This window comes from Cyanistes caeruleus, chromosome Z (genome assembly GCF_971803275.1).
Source record: "Cyanistes caeruleus chromosome Z, bCyaCae1.hap1.1, whole genome shotgun sequence".
Lineage (NCBI taxonomy): Eukaryota > Metazoa > Chordata > Aves > Passeriformes > Paridae > Cyanistes > Cyanistes caeruleus.
In genome coordinates this window covers 69,017,573-69,036,516 of record NC_141732.1, presented here as the reverse complement: position 1 = coordinate 69,036,516, position 18,944 = coordinate 69,017,573, and the positions used below count along the sequence as shown (strand labels likewise).

Here is an 18,944-nt window from a genome sequence, read left to right as displayed (position 1 = left end):
TTTCTGGTATCATCAAACTCCAGCACTTACCTTTGCCTTCCTCCCCCAGCCCTTCCCATCTCCTCTAATCTCTACTATATTAGTCTGAGTGGCTGGATAGGTCTCAGCCTCCATCTGGGGGGGATTAAACTTAATTTATCCTCTTAATTCAGCAACAATTTCCTCACCAAATCCTCTTCCTAGCTTCGCCTTAGCCCCTGCAGTTGGCTAGTATTTCAGCCCCATACCTTCGGGGAAAAAAAAAAAAAGGGAAGAAACCCGTGTCAAATGCCGCAGCTCCCTGGGGAGGGCAGCACCGGAGCTGGGGTCCCTCGGGGCAGGGGTCCCCGCTGGGGAAAGGGTGGCACTCTGCTCCATGGTACCCAGGGGTGGCCCCTGAGCGCGCTCCCCGCGGGCAGGGCCGGCTGCCGAGTGACCCCGCCGGCACGGGGGTCTCCCGGCAGGGGACGCCGCGACCCCTCCGGCGGGGCTGGGGCTGCCGAGCCGGGGCGGCGCGGCCCGCGGGGGAGGTGCCGAGCCGTGCCCCGCGCCGGGCGGCCGTAATCCCATCAAAGGGCCGGACCCAGCCTCCTCCCCCCTTCCCTCCGTCCCTCCCCGTCCCTGCCCGGCGCTCCCGGCATCCCAGCCCCGCTGTCCGCTCCGCGCCGGCCCCGGCTCCGCTGCGCAGCGGCTGCCGCCCGGAGGGGACGCGCGGCGCCGGCGGCGCCCCTCGCCCGCGGCCACCGGCCCCAGCTCCCCGCTCGGCCGGGGGGACTCGGCGCACATGGAGGTGCCGGGCGGCTGTCACCGCCGCTGCCTCGCCTTGGTGCTGCTCCTGGCTTCGTGCATCGGGTGTGCGGCCACGCCGCGCAGGAACATCCCCCGCCGGCAAGGTAGGACGGGCGGCAGCGCCAGACGAAGGGTGCCCGCCCCGCGACACCCTTGCACCGGCCAAGTTCCGCGTCCCTTTAACACTGGGGCTGTCCCGGGTCGGGCACGGGCAGCAGCCCTCGGTGGGCAGCGGTCCCTGAGGTCCCTGAGGGTGGGCTGGGGTCGGGCCGCCGCCGCTCCTCGCCCTACCCCGCGAGCTCCTGCCGCCCTCTCAAGGGGAAGAGAGGATGTCCGGGCACTGGCAGGGACCCCTGAAGTTGCGGGGTCGTGTATGACCAGTTTTCTCCCACGTCTTACTCCGAGTGCCGGTGGGATCTCTCGATTTACAGACCAGGACCAGACTGCAGCTACTGCGGAAGAAATCGGCAAAAAAATTTGTCCATTTTTCCCTGTACCCCGTTACCTGCGGCACGGCGTGAGCAGTTAGAAGCCAGGGGAACCCCTAAGCCAGTCAGAGGTGACCTGTCGGGAAGGCTGTTCCGTGGCCGCGACATCTCTATGTGCGGCAGCGCACACATAGACACAGAGTAGTAAATGTGAAAGAAAAATTACTAGAGAAGCAATGATTTTGTCTCAGAAATGTAGCTATCGTGTACCAAGCATGATGTGGTGTGCCTTCTGGTCCTGTTCCCGGCTGAGTGCTGCCTGTGTCCTGTGGGAGAGTTCCCACAGCTGTCGGCGGCAGGTTTGCGTGCTGATCAAGGAGGTCCTGCACGGTCCTTAGAGGCTGAAAGTTAAAACCCTGAGTCTGTTAAAACCCTTTTACAGTCTGCAGCATATGAAACAGTAAGGTAAAACATAAACAATGAGATGAGACACAGTGCACGGTGAAGTTTGACGTTCTGTATACTTTACAAACTGCAGTGCTAAGAGAAGATAACTACGCCCAGGACTGTCTCAAACACTGGGACTGTCCGGGAGTCTTTGTGACTGACTCTTATCACTGAGTTCACTGAGATCAACTCAATTGAAAATACAAAAAGTTTAGTAAGTTCTGCCTCATCTCATGAAGAGTGTGTAGCTTCAGATCCCTTTTGTATCTATCCCACAGTATTGAACGATTTTTATTGCTGGTTTTTAGAATCACTATTGTGCCTTTTCTTGCTCATTTGAGAAGAAAACAAATACCTGTACAGTTGGAAACTTAATACTTAAATACAGCCTGAGCTTAAAACCCTTACTGGACAGATGGCTAATTTTGCTAGTCTGACCTTGTCTCTTAGGGATCTAGTCCCATGATCCTTGGTTGTCATAATAACCACCATTAAGTACCAGAGGAAATTAGGCAGACAGTCATTGTGAACGAGATGATTAGTAGCTTGCATTAAGAATGCTGGATATGTGAATTTGGGGAGGCAAATGTATAAATATTTTTAAGTATTCTTTGACTGTAACATACTGTTGTATTTGTTTTCTCTCACACAGAATGGCAGACCTGGGGAAAATATATTTCTGTGCATTAAATTAAAACAGTTTAAAGCTTGGAAACTAATTGTAATGTTGTGAAGGAAATCAATTAATATGTTAGTATTGTGTTTACCTTACTTTTGTAAGCACACATTTCATGTTAATTTTTTTATAAAGTCAGATTCACTGACTGATTCAATCATTCCTTTCTTGCTTCCTTTGCTGCATAAGAAAGTAATGAGTTTTATGGGGCAAAATTTTTTCAAAATCTACAAACATTTTAAAATCTACTTGTAGCAAGATTCAAAGAGGGGAATCCCCCTTTTCAGTAGATATCTATCTATCTATCTATCTATCTATCTATCTATCTATCTATCTATCTATCTATCTATCATCTATCTAATTTTACATATATATATATATATATATATAATTTAGCTCCTATCTGCGTTTTGCAGGGAGTGTTGGAATTGAGTACTCCCAAGAATCCCATGACTGGGTCCTTACTATGAAGCATTGCTCTCAAAACACTCAGGACAGGTGAAGTTTCAGGTGGCTGGAACATCTCTGCCTTGTTCTGCAGCATATCATATGCTGGGTGGTTAACAGTAGAAAAGAACTCTCATTTACTCACACATCCAAAATGACACATTCAGTGAGCAAGGAAGAGACAAGATACTAAAAAGTTCTTTAGGATTTTTTTTCTTTCATTTTGTCCTTTTAATAGTGATAGAAGATAGATTGTACAGGAATTTTAAATGAGATGGAAGCAAGAGCTTATATCAAGAGAGAAATCGTAAAACTAGTTGATCTTCAATAACAGAAGCTGACTTGGAGGTCCTGTGGATCAAAAGAAAAAAATGGTAAAATGGATCTCCGTTCTTCCCAAGTTTCAGTTCAAGGCTTAGCTTACAAAGATCAGTTTTGTAATGCCAAGAAAGCAGCAAAGTCAGAAATCTGTTTGTGAAGTTAAAAATATATAGTAAAAGTCCCCCAAATGCAACTTCTTAAATTAATCTTCAGGGTAAAAGGCTGTTGTACTCAAATACAAGACATTCTGATGACTGCTAAAATCATTTGAACATTTATTTACAGTTACATAATACATTTTCTGGAGACAAGGAAACGGGATGACAGACTCTTTGGGAAGGGCTTAAAACAAATCCTTAGACACCGTGTGGTGAATAGTATAGCTGGGAACAGATTAGCCTGGGATTCTCTGTATCTTGTATTCCCAGAAGCTGGCACTCAGGCTGCTGCTTTCACATTGTTTTCTTTCTTTTGCCTTCTGCAAAGACACAGGTTTTGCCATCTCTGTTTCGAGTTTCAGCTGGTTGAAACTGGTTGAAGAATAGGGAGTCTGAAAGTAGCTCCCAATGTGTTACTCTGCTACTAATATAAACACAGTATTTAATTTTAATGGTTGTCTGATTTTAGGGGAAAGAGTTAGCCCGTCTTGGGTGTTCACAGAATAAAGTTGTTGCACTGTATTGCGTTGTGCTTCTTTAGTAATAGTGTAAAATTCCAACGCCCTGTAGAATAATAAAATGGGTAAGTTGGTCTGTATGGAGAATAAAAATAATCATATCTGATGCTTAGGAATGCTTCTTTTATAAATATATTATGTTTGCCAGCTAATACAAATAAAGAATTTGGCTTGTATCTCTTTCCCAGATGTCCATAGCAGTAGACATCACCGGCTTTCTGTGTAAGTGCTGGAGGAATCAGACCAGTTAAAGTCTGAAGACTTTACAAGAGAGTAGCACTTGATATCAGGGCCAGAGTTTCAAAAGGGTACAGATCCTTGGTCAGCATTACAGTAAATGACTTTTTTTTTTCCAAAGGATTTGGTGCTGGGATACTTGAATTCTTTAGAAAATCTGCCTATAATAAGAGCTGCTACATAAAGAACACTTCTGAAAGTCTGGCTGTATTTATGTATCAAAAAACTCAGCAGTCTTTGGGAAAGAAGGTGCTTATTTGAGTTTTTAAATATTAAAGTTTTTTGGAACAATAGGATGAATTCTTATTCACTGTCATAATAAATCCCACACATAAAGTGTGCAAGGGTAAGGTTGATTTGCTGCTGGATATGAAGTGTCTGAGAAGAGGAATGACTCTGAAGGTGAATGATTCCTAATGTGAGGGATGTAGAGCTGTCAGAGACACTGCATATCTGTGAGCTAGAACTAATAAAGATGTGAATAATTTATTTGAGGGAAGATTAGTATCATCCTCTTACAATTTCAAAAATGTCTGATGTCTTCAACACCAATAGAATCAAACACTAATTATGTATGTATTTGTTGTTTTTCACCTTCAGATGTAAGTTGCATCACAACATTATGTGACATTGTCCTTTTGATTGGACTTGCTCTTGTACCTCAGGGGTCCATGGTAATACTTTCCAGGGCAGCAATAGGAATGCAGTGAATTAGTCCACTTGAGCATGTTACTCTCTGTGTCACTGTTACTCATTTTGAAGTATGTTTCCTCATTTTAGTTAGTCTCACTTGCAGCAAAATATCTTGTGCCCTTTCCACTATGAAATTGCTATCTTTGTCTGTACAAAGAAACTTTCAGTAAATGTTTTTCATTTGTGCCATTTTGCCAATGCCACTGTCTGAAATGACTATTCAGACTTCCACCAATGTTCAGAAAGGCAAAATTAGCCAAGACATTCTAAACCACATGCTGGGGCTCAGAGTGATGCATCGGAGAGGAAGGCTTGTTTTGGAGTTAGGGCACTAGAGTGATCCTTGGGAAATCTTTCTGCCTTGAGGCTGTCACAGACTGTCTTTGATGGCTTGCCACTCCTTCACAGGAAAAATTTTCATTTTAAAAATTGGGATCAGAGTGTTTTTGTGCTTTTATCCTTTTCCTGACATGCCACTTTAAACAGTGGTAAGACTCCTATAGGGTCCAATTTTAGTCAGTGCTTCCAGGAAACAGTGATAATGTGTAGGTGATTTTCATGGTGTCTTCTGGTGTGCCTTGCAGAAAAAAAAAATCATCTTTTTCTCTCAGTGACGCTGGACTAGACACAGCACTGTGTACTGTTTGCAGTTCATTAGAAGTGAACACATTCAACAATTACACTCACCTTTAACTTAATACCAGGGATTCTGAATGTCACCCCAAAAATATCCTGAAGAATAGAACAGTACCTTTTTTTCTTAAACCAGAAAATTTCAGTGCATGATTTTTCTTCAGTGCCCCTCAAACTCATTGATTAACTGAGAGTATACTTGGAAGCTTGTAACTCCTCTTATCATGCCTATATTGGCACTCAAAGTTTTGCATGTTTCTATTTATGCTCTTCTAATGTGTGTTTTTTCTCTTTTAATGCTCTTTTAAATTGAAAATAAAATTAATTAAAAAAAAGGTGCTTCATGTCCTCAAAACAGTACTGTTTGGACCTTTTCACCATTTCTCCATGACAAGAAAATGAAACTCTAAAATGCTTGTAGAAAGCTTTTCATATCAAAAAGTCATTAAAGAATATTAAAGATACCTGTAATCTAAGCAAACAGCCATGAATGGGTCTTTGCAGAGTTTATTATCTCATTATTGAGTGTATAGCTGGGTGCCATATTTATCTATGAATTTGTGATAATGGTCTATGATCACATAACAAAAGACTTCCTAAATCACAGGGACACAGGAGATTATGTTAGATGTCTGAATTTGAATGAAATTTCTTAATTGTTTTCTGTGCAAACCAATGATCTATCTAAAAAAAAAAAATCCCACAAACCAAACAAATCCCCAAACCTGTTCTTCATTACTAATTCCAGCTGAAAGGAAATACTTTTGGGTAAGACTAGGCAAGATTTGATTTCCTTTTATTTTTACTTTTAGTGAAGACGCTTACACATGACAATCAAATGAGTTACTTCATATAACATGACCATCCAAACCACAGCAAAAGATCAACATTACTTTTTCAAACATTTCAGAGCCACTGAGCTGAGAACAAGCACACCAGAATTCATCTTTGAAAGTAGGGCATAAGCCACTGAAAATTGAGGGCTTAGGGGGAAAGCTTCAGCAGAACCAGGTACTTAACTCAAACCTAGATAATGGTACACTGTGTGATGATCCATAAAACTCTGCAGGTGAGAGGTGTATAGTGTGAAATACACCAAGTTCCATGCCAGTTCTTCTGTTGAACATAGGGTAGCTAAACCCAGGAGTAAAGATTACTGTTGAGGAAAGTCCCTCAGGATATTGGCCTCCAATGAAAAAGGAATCCACAAAATATTGATAAAGGGAGGCATTTCTTCATAAAGAAGGGGACAGTTATATGATTGTCAACAGAAGGGAAAAACCTTTTCTTCTCTTGGGTTGGATCCCTGCAGGTTGATAGCCAAAATGCATTGGCTTTCTTTTCTTAAAAAGATGTCTCACTCAAGCATCACCAAAGTTATCCTGGATAATTTTTCAGAGCTAGGAAATATAAACCATATTCAGGTACTAACATCTGAACATGGCTTTCTGATTGTATCCCCAAGTATGATAGGATGTCTTTCCCCTTATATATGTTAACCTTACAGCTAATGAACACTTTTTATATAACTGTGCAGATAGCAGTCATGTCAAGAACAGTTCTTCTGAGAAGCAGACACGGAGTGGTTCTGAGTTCCCCACGTCCTCAGAGAATAGTCAGTCCAGTGTTATTTGCACAGAAAGATCTCTGAAGCTGGAAGAATCCCAGCACAGATTATCCTTCACACCTCTCTCAATTTTAAAAGCAGTTTGAAATTTCTGGCATCTGTGAAAATGATGGTATATATCAATACATATCAGTACATTTGCAACTTGCAAAATTGTTTTTCTAAAACAATGGGAAATGAGTGTCCTATAAGTTTTGATCATACTTCTTTCAAATATAAAAATCATTCTGATCTTTCTGCTGTGCCAGAGGTATTGTTGCACATACAAAGTTTTAAATCAAGACTGGCTTTGTGTTGCTGGGCTCAAAAATCTTCTGATAAAAAATCCTAAGGGCTAAAATTATACAGTATTTCACTCAAGTTTAATTGCTTTTATGCATGAAAAAAATTAAACTAAAATATCATTATAGGAAAAAAGAAGCCAAACTATGTACAAAAACTGTCAAACTGTAGATGATGGAAAGTACGTGTCTAGGACCAAAATTTTTGTGGTTTAATTAGAGATTGCAGAAGCCAGAATCTGTTCCTTGGAACTGAAATGTGAGGTCTCTTTCATATTCTGCTTTCTAGACAATTACAGGAGAAGGTAACATGTTTCCAAAAATAAGCAGGCATTTTCTGAAGATGACTGTTTACAGAGATGTTGGCATTGCAGCTGATACTCCAGCCATGCATGGATTGATGTCCTGCTGGCATTTTTAGTTCCTGTTCCATTTCATGACGTTCTCGTTCCCATGTGAACCTGTGGTGTGCAGGTTGCTAATGTTCCCATCTTAATTGAACAGTCGCAATGGCAGAGTTGAACTTTGCAGCCAAGAACTGTTTCTCTGTTCATGTGCTAAAGGAATCACTCAGTAGGGTGAGATGGGAGCCTTTGAGCTCTCCTTTACCCCTGCAGAGCCATAGGGTCATAGGATGGAAGAAGAAACCTGCAGAAGCAATTCTCTCAGGGACTTCTGGACAAAGAACAAGACAGCTCTTAAAATGGGTTTAAAGGGGGGGAAAAAACAAGCTATTTGGACCAGCTTGGGCATGGTTTGCATGAGGTAGCCCTGGGAAGAGGTCTGGGACAAAGGGTTGGACTCCACAGGCTGCAGAAGAGAGTCTGCCAGCGAAGCAGGGAATGCCTTGAGAGGATTAGGGGGCATTAGATACTAACTGTGTGGACATCATAGCTGTGCCTGGGTCATGTGCTGTTTTCTCCCTTATGTATTTGTTCTTTATGCTGTGATATATTTCCATGTCTCAGTGTCTCTTGCACCAAAGAGGGTTTTGTCCTTCCCTGTCACTCTCATATCCTGCTGCTTGTTACTAGTTCTTTGAAAGCACAGGCCATGTCCCACACTAAATCAGTGCAGGAATTCAGGTTTAAAAAAGACAGTTATTTCAGTCACTTAGTAGAGACAATTAATTTCTTCCAGTTTTACTGATAGTGCTGGTGAATAGAGAGACTTGCTGACTGCAGAAGGTATTGAAATGATCCCATTTCTTATAGAGGAACTGAGTTACGGAAAAACATCCTGCTGAGAAGATTTTCTTTGGAAGTAAAATACTTGTGGGAATCATACAAATGTATATACATGATAGAGCAGTGATGAAGATGGAGGTAGGCTTTTCTCTGGTGTCCTGAGAGAGGGCTGGAGGCAATGGACACAAAGGGAAAACAGGAAATTCCCTTTAACATGAGCAAATAGTTTTTTTACTGTGAGGGTGACTGAGAATTCAGCCTGAGAGGTTGTGGAGTCTCTGTCCTTGGAGTTATTCAAACCTCTTTATGCAAAGTCTTGGGCAACCTTGTGCAGCTGAGCCTGCTCTGAGCAGGGGTTTGGACTGGGTGATCTCCAAACATGCTTTCCAGCCTCACTCCCTCTATGATTTTGCAGAGTGTCACAAGGATCTCCTGAAAACATCTGTTTCAGCTCTCAGGTTTAGCTTCCTTTGTGCTCTTCTCCACCCTGTCATGGACTGAAAACACCAACCAACCAACACCAACCAAGCTACTCTGCTTTCTACAGAGAAATAAGTGTTTTCTGGTGTTGTGATCAGCATAAAGTGTTTGATGTGAGGTAGCTACACTTGGTCTTGTGTAGCTCTCTGAGGCCTGTGCCAGAACCTCAGGGATAACCAATCCACACTCTGATTTTTGTGATACTTTCTTGGGTGGGACCAGATCATTTGTGTCCATGAACAATGAGCTTCAAAACAATTGCTCAGTACTAGAAGGACTGTGGGGACTCAATCATACATGTTGTGTCCTCCCCCTGCACACTTGTTTCCTGTCACACAGTCAGTTTCGTCTTCTTTAATCTTCCTGCATGTGTGTATGTAATGAATGTGTGATTGTCTGATTGTAATTTTTTTTCTCTCTGACCATTTTTAGGAAGCTCTCCTTTAATTATTTTCTTGTACCAAGTAATATGTTCCTTCAAGAGCTCTTTTGTTCTGGGTTTCAGCAAGAAAGAAATGTGTAGTAGGTGAAGTGAACCAATTAAGGTACATCAAGGAGAACACTTTTCAACTATTGTGAGCAATTTTGTCATGGGTTCCACTGAGATAATAAGATTTGGATCGCAAACACCTGAAAAATAAGTGATATTAATTGTTGTGAAAATAAATTTTCAAGTTATTTATTTGGCATGTTTACAATTTCACAAACCTTTTTTCTTTACGGAGTTTTGTGACGCTCCTCCTGTGTTTGTGCTTCCTAGCACCTCAGATGCATAACCCATGAGACAAAAGGAGATGCCAGGGTATGCTGCTGGAATGCTGGTTCCTAAGCAGCCTGTCCCTCTGATTACTAAAATCTATTACACAGACAGGGTCGTGTACCCTTGCTTGATTTTAGCTACCTTCTGACACTCAAGTTAAATCTCTTAGACACGTTTTTTCGAAGTTATTTGAAAACTGCTGAAGCAGCTGATGAGAAGGCAGGCAGTGGCAGGGCAGGCAGTGTACTGGCAGCAGGCAGGGCTAGCTGCAGCCTGCCAGTCACTGGGCACATCCACAGGGAAAAGGCAGGCTGGAGCCCAGGCAGGAAATCCCAAGCCAGGAAAAATGCTGAGCTTTACATTCAAGCAGTTTGTAGGCTGGAGAAGAGAGAAGTGAGTCTCAGTGCTGTCCCTTCTCCAAGAACAGGAACCTGGCCTCTGCAGACCAAGGTGCTGCAGAGATACCAGGAACTAGGATAGCCGTGCCCCAGCACTGGGGCTTCAATGGGCAAAGCACGAGCCTGGTTTCAGAGGAGTGAGTGTTAGATTTTGACTCAGGCTCCCAGAAATGCACTGGAAGTTATGCAAGTAGAGTGTCTTGGTGGAGGTTTTTACAGGCATCTGTACTTCATTTCCTCTGGAAGTGGAAAATGCTTCCATTAGGTGAAATATTTCACCAAGTTATCCAGGTGCAGGTACAGGTTATGCACATATGCACTTGTCTGAATCAAACCTGCCTCTGATCAGTAATTATTAAAAACATAAACCTGTAAGAATTGCCTAGAGATTGCCTGATGTGCTCAATTTTGCCTGTGGCAAGTCAGATAGATACAAACTAGACCTTTGCTCAGAGGTATGATGTCCCCTGCTTTTTATAACCTTCAGCACCAGGAATTCTCCAAAAGTGTGTCCAGGGCACAACCATCCATAGCTAGAAATTTTAATATATATATCTCCAAAAAGTTTTTTAAAAAAGTAGTTACTGCTTTTCCTTTTCACTCCTGGAAGTCACTATTGCCCTGTGCAGAGCTCCCCTCCTCTCTCCTTCCCTTTGCTGCAGGTGGAGACTTTCTGGGAGCAGAGCCTTGCTCCAGGAAGGAATGTAATGAGAGAACTTCCCCTTGCTGCCTTTCTCTTCAGGGATCTGCAGGGCCAAGGTACAGCAGGAAAAGCCACGACAAAGTCACCAGTGACATGTTTGTTCTTAATGGGATTCGTGGTGTTGCACTGTAGCTTAAGTTCTGAGCTTTGTTGCCTTCATTCCCCTTCCCCGGGCTATTAAAATCCCAGTGACTGTCACCTCAGATGTCCCTGGGGCAGATAACAGATGCTATATAAGTATCAGCAAAACATCACATGAGTCCAAGCCTGTTATTTATTAAAATGCTGAGAGATTTATTTTTTTTTTGCCTTCGTTGTGGTTTCTTTTGCAGTATTTTTAAAGCACTAATGAAGGTCAGGTTAGTCTCTCCAAAGATTTGTGCACTGTGGTTTGAATCAAAAACCATGGTGCCTCTCTTGGGCTGTGTTACCTGCCATCTCTGCTGCAGGATCTGATGCAGTGGTAGGTGATTCATTCAGAGAAACTACAATCAAGATTTTTGGTGCATGGATGTTGCTGCTCTGGGTGCAGAACCAGGACAGGCTGGTTGAGATTTTCCAGTTTCAAGTCCTTGTCCTTTGTAGTTGTTGTGGCTGAGAAATTCTTGCTCTCTTACGTACTGCTGCTGGGCAGTGGGAGCTGGAAGAGGCTTCAAAGAAATTTAAAGATGGCATATTTTTTTCATTTAGAATTTCCTGACCTTTTCAGTTTGTCATGTTGTCTTCCTTCCACTGTGGTGTTTGCATAACTTTTGGTCTGTAAAATGAAGGAAGCAAAAGACCTTATCGCTGTTTATTGTTTAATAAATAAGAATTTCACCAATATCTCAGGGAGTGAATAGGCTGTTCTACACTTTGATTCACCTCTTGGAGTGGACAAGCTTTTTTCCCTCAAAAGCAGCTATTACAATGATAAAACACTATTTTAATAAAATTCATGGTGAGTTTTTTTGTGAATTGGTGAACACAAATAAAGTTTCAAACAGAAGAGATTCAGAGCTATTTCTGGAAACTTTTTTTTTTTTTTTTTTCCTGAAAACTTCAGTTTAGAATTAGTTTGAATAGGTTTTCTTGAGCTTTTTTTCCCCTATTTTCTTACATTGTATCATGTTAGTAGTGAAAACTGGCATTTCATCAACAAATTTCTCTTGTTTCATGGGACACAAATGGGAGACACTTCAACCTGGAAAATAAGGAGTCCTTCAGTCAGTATGTCCTGGCTGTTACCTACAGAGATTTAGAAGTAAAGTAGTGAAATGCTTACACTCCATTCCTTGTCTTCTGCTCTCTTGTTAGGTGTAGTACAGAAAATTTAGTATAAAGGTTTTGATTTCCCAAACTAAAAACTCATAAAGATGAAATTAACCATCTGTTTTCTCTTAAATATATTACTGTATTAAAGCATGTGGATTGTATCTGTGAATTATTTGCATATTTGTTTCAGGATCTGCAAGTACCTGTGACTACCTGCATGCCTTGATACAGCAATCTCTAAAAAGAAAAGATTAAATTCAAAAGATAATTAAAATTCTAAAAGAAAAATTTCTAACACAAATTCTTTCAGATATTCCATTCATCTGTATTTAATATTTAAACTGTTTTCAATCACTATTATTTTAATCTAATTTAAAATTTGAATCAGTTTTGAAATTTGCTCTGAAATAATAGGACTAATATTATATACTAGTAGGGATGAGCTTTATCCAATTCATCCAAAGTGCTTCAAATATGAAGTTTATAAACATTAGAAATGTATTTGCTTTGAAGCTGAGGGTTTTTTTCATAACTGTTCACCACTGTAGTAGCATTTTGGTCAGTCCATGACTAGAAGGGAGGAAGGAAGAGCTGTGCCTGCATAAGCAGTTTTTTTGCAGTAGTTGAAGGAAAGGATCCGGCTGAGCTGGCTGCTCATGAGCCCTGCTTAAGGCCAGCATGGCTGTCTTGGGAGCAGAGGGTGGATTCATTGGAAGTGTTTCTGCTGTTTCCTCCAGGTAACTGCACAGAATCACAGGGGCAGAAGTGCCATTTCTGCTGGTGGGTTCGGTGATGAATGGCAAGGAGCATCCAGAGGCAGTGGTACATAGAATCATAGAATGGTGGGATGTTACGGGGTTGAAGGAACCTTAAGGACCATCTAATCCTGATCTCCTTGCCATAGGTACACCTCCCACTAGGCTGGGTTGCTCAAGTCCTTTTCTAACCTGGACCTGAACATTGCCAAGATTGGGGCATCCACAACCTCTCTGGGCAACCTGTGACAGTGCCTCACCAGCCTCACAGCAAAGAATTTAATCTCTTCATTGCAGTAAAGGTTAACAACACTGATTGGCCCAGAATGGGGGCCATTCCCAGGAGGCACACATTCTATCCTCTGGCCACCCTGATGGTAGCCCATGGGTGTTTAATAAATGGGCAGAGGCTGTTGTATGTGGCAGTGAGAGCCACAATGGAAGTGACATTTGTATTGATGGCATGAGCATTTTCACCATTTTTGAGTTGTTCTGTGAAGCAAAAATTTAAATAATGGTCATTATTCTGAAATGGAAAAATTTATTCCATCTCAGGGAGAGTGCTTATGTATTCTTCAGCTTATTTGGAGAACTTGTTCGGTGACTTCTTTACTGATTTTGTGGTTTTTGCATATTTTTAGAAGTACAGAGCCAAAGACATGTATAAATGGGAAGGAAATTAGTTGTAAGCAGAAAAGTAAACACAACATGGTCAACTCAACATTGTTTATCTATGGATAAATCCTCATTAAGTTCTTGTGTTTGATATACTTTCACAATGTATAGTCAAGATATGTGTGAGAGTGCTCCTACTTGATTAATGGCTTCTTTGCATGGCACTGGAGTCATTGCTTCCACTACCATAAAAGCAGTTTGGACAATATCAAACTGTCTGTGCCTGATAGGCCAGAAAGGAGGACGACTGTATTTGTACAAGATGTGTTTATTGTTTATATAAATTGGCTCCATGTTCTTTGTGACCAGAGCCAATCTCCATGCCTTCTTAGGTATTCACTGGACCCAACAGCAGAGGACACTGGCAGGGGGATCATCACTCAGGCAGATCTTCAGAACATGTACAAGTAGTGGATGTGTCTCAGCCCCCTTGTCTGCAGATTCCCAACCCACAGGGTGCAGAGGGGAGGAGGTTCTGTTGTGGTTTTGCACTGTATGTGGTGCTACCAGATTTACAGAGGTTTCCTGCTGAGTTTTGAGAAGAGTATTTCTGACCCCAGTTGTAGGAGAAGCTACAAATACCCCAAGAGCTTTGCCCTTGAAAACACTTCTAATAGTCTAAACATGACATTAGACGTAAAGACATAAATGTTTAGATCAGCTTCAATACCTGTTTTTAGTGTGCCTAATACATGATGCTCTGTAAAATTGTGCAAAATACATTAAGTTCACATTTATCTCAAAATGGCTTGTCAGTAGAGCAGTGACATGTGCTGCAGCAGTTGTGATCAGCTGACAAACCACTTTGATACGGTTGTTCAAAAGCCATGACATCTCCTGCAACTCAGTGCCATAAACAATGCTTGTGTCAGATCCTGCCGTCACTTTGCCATGCCTGCAAAGGGAAAGTTCAGTCCAGAAATTGACATTTTTTATTTTCTGCCAGGTTGTGTGAAATTCTGACAACCAGAAGTGACTCTCAATCCCCAGGTGCACATCACTGAGCTGTCAGGCCGGGAGCGGTGACAGCAGAGGACTGTGGGACTGCCACGCTGCATGAGATACTCCTCTCTGCCTTGCCCTCTAGCCTCCCCAGGAAATAACTCTGTGCATGGGTCACAGATGCCACTGGCTTTCTTTTTCCTCTTGGCTCCTGGTCTGGGCATGAGGCAGCAGGTCCCCAGCAGCCTGAGTGCCATGTGCCTGCCTGTCTGCCGGCTTTGTCACGGAGAGGGCAGGATGCAGTGGTGTGGTGAGCGCTGGCCGTCACCCGAGGCTGCTTGCCAAGACAGTGCTAGGGCTGATGGTGCTTATGCCTGGTTCCCAAGCAAGCATCCAGCCATATCCCTGTTGTGTTAGGGGAATTCCCTAACTTCTAGGGAGAACTAAACAGGAAGGATAAAAACATAGGCCTCTCTGGCTCCTTGCTCTTGTTTTCCCTGATTTAGTCCGGGGAAAACTTAGCTTTGTATTTACTCCACAATGACAATTTATAGGCCAGTGTAACCGAGGTCACTGTTTGGCTCTCTGTGTCTCTTTCATCATCTGCAACCTAGAGATAGTAGTGTTTTCTAGGGCTGAGTGAATAATTCATTATGTGGCTCCTTATTAAACAGATGTTGTCTCTCTGCTTGCAGGTAGTCTGCAAATGGATTCCATTTTGTTCAAATTTATTTGTTGTTCCAAATTATTCACCAAATACTTTCAGTAAATAATGTTATTGGCCTATAATGCATTCAGAATATGAATTTGAAGCCTGTCTTACATGACTATTTGTCATTGCTGGTTAAAATTTGTTGTTTAGGCAACTATGCCTTCCAGCAAACTTGTCTCATAGAGCTTCTCCAGAAAGTAATACAAGGATGCTATGAATATGTTAAGAGTGAATGTTTAGGGGGTATTCTTTCCTCCTTATTACTAATGCAGCTGAAATGCTAATTTGCCTTATTGGGTGTTGTGAAGATTGGAAAGCTGTTTTCTGAATGTGAAATTCTTCTTAAGTGGACACTGATACCCCAGCCCTGGCTGCTCATTCCTGCCACTCCTTTAAGTAGCAGGTGGTGTATGGTACCATACACTCAGCTACTGCTGAGTGCAGGGCAGGGCAGAAGGTGAGCATAGGAGGTGGTATGTGCTGTGTTTGGAGCCCCTGGAACCAGCAGGAAACCATAGGACTAGGTCTATGCTAATGAAGAAAACGGGTGAGGGCCCGGGGAACATGGCATAGTTTGTCTGCCTTTCACACAGTTGGTCTTCCCTTCCCCAGAGATGTCCATACTGACTTACAGATGTGCTGTGTGAGCTGTGCTGTCTTCCAGACCATTCCTGGGAGACCTTCCCAGTAGCCTGAATCTGTGCCACAGACTGTACAAGCAGTATGAATGTGTGAATGGCCCTGTCTTTGGGTCCTGGGTAGTATCCAGCATTTCAGGAACACATTCAAAAGCCTAAGAGTTGCTCAATGACATTGCTTGAAGCACTGGGTGCTCCTAAGCTAAGCAACAGCTTGCCCACTGAGTAGATGTCCCCTTTTGTTCTCCCTCTCCTGCTGCTCTACTGCTACCTTGGACGGCAGAAGTGGAGAGGGAAAAGGGGCACAAGTCCAATCTGAGTAGTGGTCTATGTTTGATAGTTTGGAATAATGGCAGCACAGACCTATTCTTCAAAGACATGCATGCCAGGATGCTAAAGAAGAAGGGTTTTTTCCTATGGCTCCTTATACAATGCCATTTTGTTTTTAGCAGATAGGCTGGGGCCTCCTCTGGATATTCTGCTGGATTCACTGAACTGCACAGCGTTCAGCGTGCAATGGAAGATGCCAAAGCAGCATGCGAGCACCATCACAGGGTACACGGTAAGTGATGCTCTGTGCTGCTGCCTGGCCTCAGACTGCACACACTGAAACCAGTGGGACAGCTCCTTATCCTGACAAACAGTGCCACTGCCCAGAAAGTGGCCAGGGGACAGTGGGATTGAGTGGATTGAGCTGTAACCTTGAAAAACAAGCTGTTTGTGTTTTAGAAACAAGCTATGATGGGAATTTGGGTTGGATACCAAGGGCCTGCAGTGGATATGGATTGCTTTTCTGTTGTGGTTTTCCTGTAGGGCTCTCAGTGCTCTCTGCAGCTGATAAAACAGTAAAGTAGAGCAGAGCAGGTTGATATTACACTGTACAAGTGAGGGCCATGCAGGTCCTTTGACTTGTACTTCCATCCTGAGGTATATCCTTAGATATTCAATAGGAATATCTAAGCCTCTAAAATTTCCCAGAGTGGCAGCAGGTACAAGGTAAGGAGTGTTTCATGGAGTCTCTTCCTGGATTGGCACTGTAGTGTGTAGGATCCCTGGTAACCCACCTACAGCCATAAATACCCAAAGGATGTTTGTTTTATTTCCCCCTAGCTCCGAAGTCAATTTCTGTTAAAGAAGCTGAATGATTTTCTTGTTGTACTCAGCAATTTTATAAAGAAGTCTCTGACCCCCATCAACCCTCTGCCATGTTACCTATATTCTGCCTATAGGGCAAAACAAGAGGGCAAGGCTAAACTGGTTACTGTGTTTTAGTGTGCAAGAAGAAGAACAATGAACACTAACATGCCATTCATTCATTTTTGTTAGGTATTTCTTCAACAGGTATTCCATGGCAATGAGACTCACTCCCAAAATGGAAGTTAGTTAGTGGGAAATTAGCACCAAAGATGGGAGATGTTGACTAGAATGTGTTGCTTTCCCTTTTGACAAAAACAACAGAAAGAAATGAAAAGCAGTTTTTCTTATTAGTATTTTCTGTGGATGGATTTGAAATTTCCTGGAATAAAAATACCCAAAATTCAGTGTTGTGTAAAAAGGTGGGAAGGAGAATATTACTGAGTACCTTATCAATAATGTGCACTAAAAGAATGAGAAAAATACTGCAATAGGTGTTTCTGGTACACACGCTTCTTTATCCCACAGTCTTGTCAATGACACCAGTGCAGCCCAGCTGCAGAGTTCATTTTATTGTTATGAAAGAGCTATGGACTAGAATATAGTGGTCAAAAACTCCAAAAAGCCCTTGCTGTGGCCAGGACCTGCCTCAGCTGGGCTCTGTGTGGGTCCACCGTTCTCTGCAAAAACAGAGGTGCAGGGAGTAAGGAGCTTAAGTAAACACTTTCCACCCCTCATGCATGCAGATCAAGCATCTGAGCTCCACTTCCTTTTTTAGGCCTTGGCTGGTGTGTGGCATGTTAATAAAACCAATGACAAGCAGCATCAACAGTGCTGTACTCAAAATGTCTTCACTGTAGTATCTTGCCCCTCTGGCATCTCTGGGTCTCTGTGCACAGGAAAGCAGATTGTCTGTCTCATCAGTCTCCAGTACATGACAACAGACACGGAGAGACGTTCTGTGGTAGAGCAATTTTTATAATGTCATAATCACGTAATGTAAACATCTGCCTTACATGAAGTAAGGTGTCTGTATTGTGCAGGCTAGTCCCACAACTCTTCAGCTGTCCATGTTAACCACAGACAAATCATGCACAATTAAAATTATCAGCTCAGGCCTGAGCTACTAACACTACAACTGTGTTTTATGTTAGGTAAGTGTATTCACTGTGTGATGATGTCCTTTGGTCACACTGAAAACTTCTAGAAAATATGTAAGGAATATTAAAGGACTTCAGCTTTTCCTGCATTTGAAAGGGCAGGGGATCGTGGATTCAAATTCTGTTGTCAGTGTGAGAATGATGCACTGGTGCACTCTTTCTCAAGTTATTCTGAAACACTGAGTTATTGCTTTAACTGGTTTGGCTATATCTTCTTCCCCAGGTTTTTTACTCAGAAGTTGAAGGTGACAAAGCAGTTAAACAGCTCTCACATGATGTTCCCCTTAGTTTGGATATGATTAGCATGGTGAGTATTTCTTTTCATCAACAATCAGAGCACTGGAGCAGAACAAGCAAGTGGAAACTTGCAACTGACTCCTTGTTATAGTTTTGTGAAATATGCTGAGGATCCAAGCCCCAAATCTGCTCTGGGTGTTGAGAAAAAGGAAATCACAATGTTTTTGTGTTTGTGTGATGCACTTTTTCTCCTTCTTGTCAGACCATTTTATCATGTGAAACTACTGGGACTTGCTCTCAGCTTCCTAGTACTGGCCTTTGACATCTACTAAAATAGAACCTTTAATCTTAAATGCATGCATTTTCACACATGGAAAGGGTGGAATTGCATGAGTCTATGCACAGTTGGAGAGAGCTGCAGTTACACTGTATGTGTATTGCAGTGTCTGACACAGCTGTGTGAATTAACACACACTGCTGTTGCTTCTGTGTGAGACTGTGTCCTCCTGAAACATGGCCACTTCAGTTGCAGCTCTGCAAGTTCATATTCTAGAAGATTTTCCCAGCTGCTGGTGTTTATTTTGTTATTGAAAGGACTACTTTTTCTCATTGCTCTCCATTTTTTTAAAGTTATTTTTTTTCTTTTGTATCTTCCTTGCATTCTTGCTTCAGGGT

General features: G+C 42.5%; 1 protein-coding gene across 2 annotated transcripts in view; it reads left to right on the top strand.

The window, feature by feature from the left end:
- The first annotated feature begins 638 nt into the window (after positions 1-638).
- The window catches only part of EGFLAM (EGF like, fibronectin type III and laminin G domains), a 73,405-nt gene continuing 55,099 nt past the window's right edge, over positions 639-18,944 (top strand). The window contains exons 1-3 of one of the 2 annotated variants that reach the window (XM_023943885.2): positions 639-872; positions 16,191-16,300; positions 18,256-18,339. In XM_023943885.2, the coding sequence (XP_023799653.2) occupies positions 764-872; positions 16,191-16,300; positions 18,256-18,339 (303 nt within the window). In that variant the 5' untranslated portion in view covers positions 639-763. Of the gene's footprint in view, positions 873-16,187; positions 16,301-18,255; positions 18,340-18,944 lie in introns of both variants that reach the window. The other variant, XM_086867295.1, reaches the window with a different exon arrangement.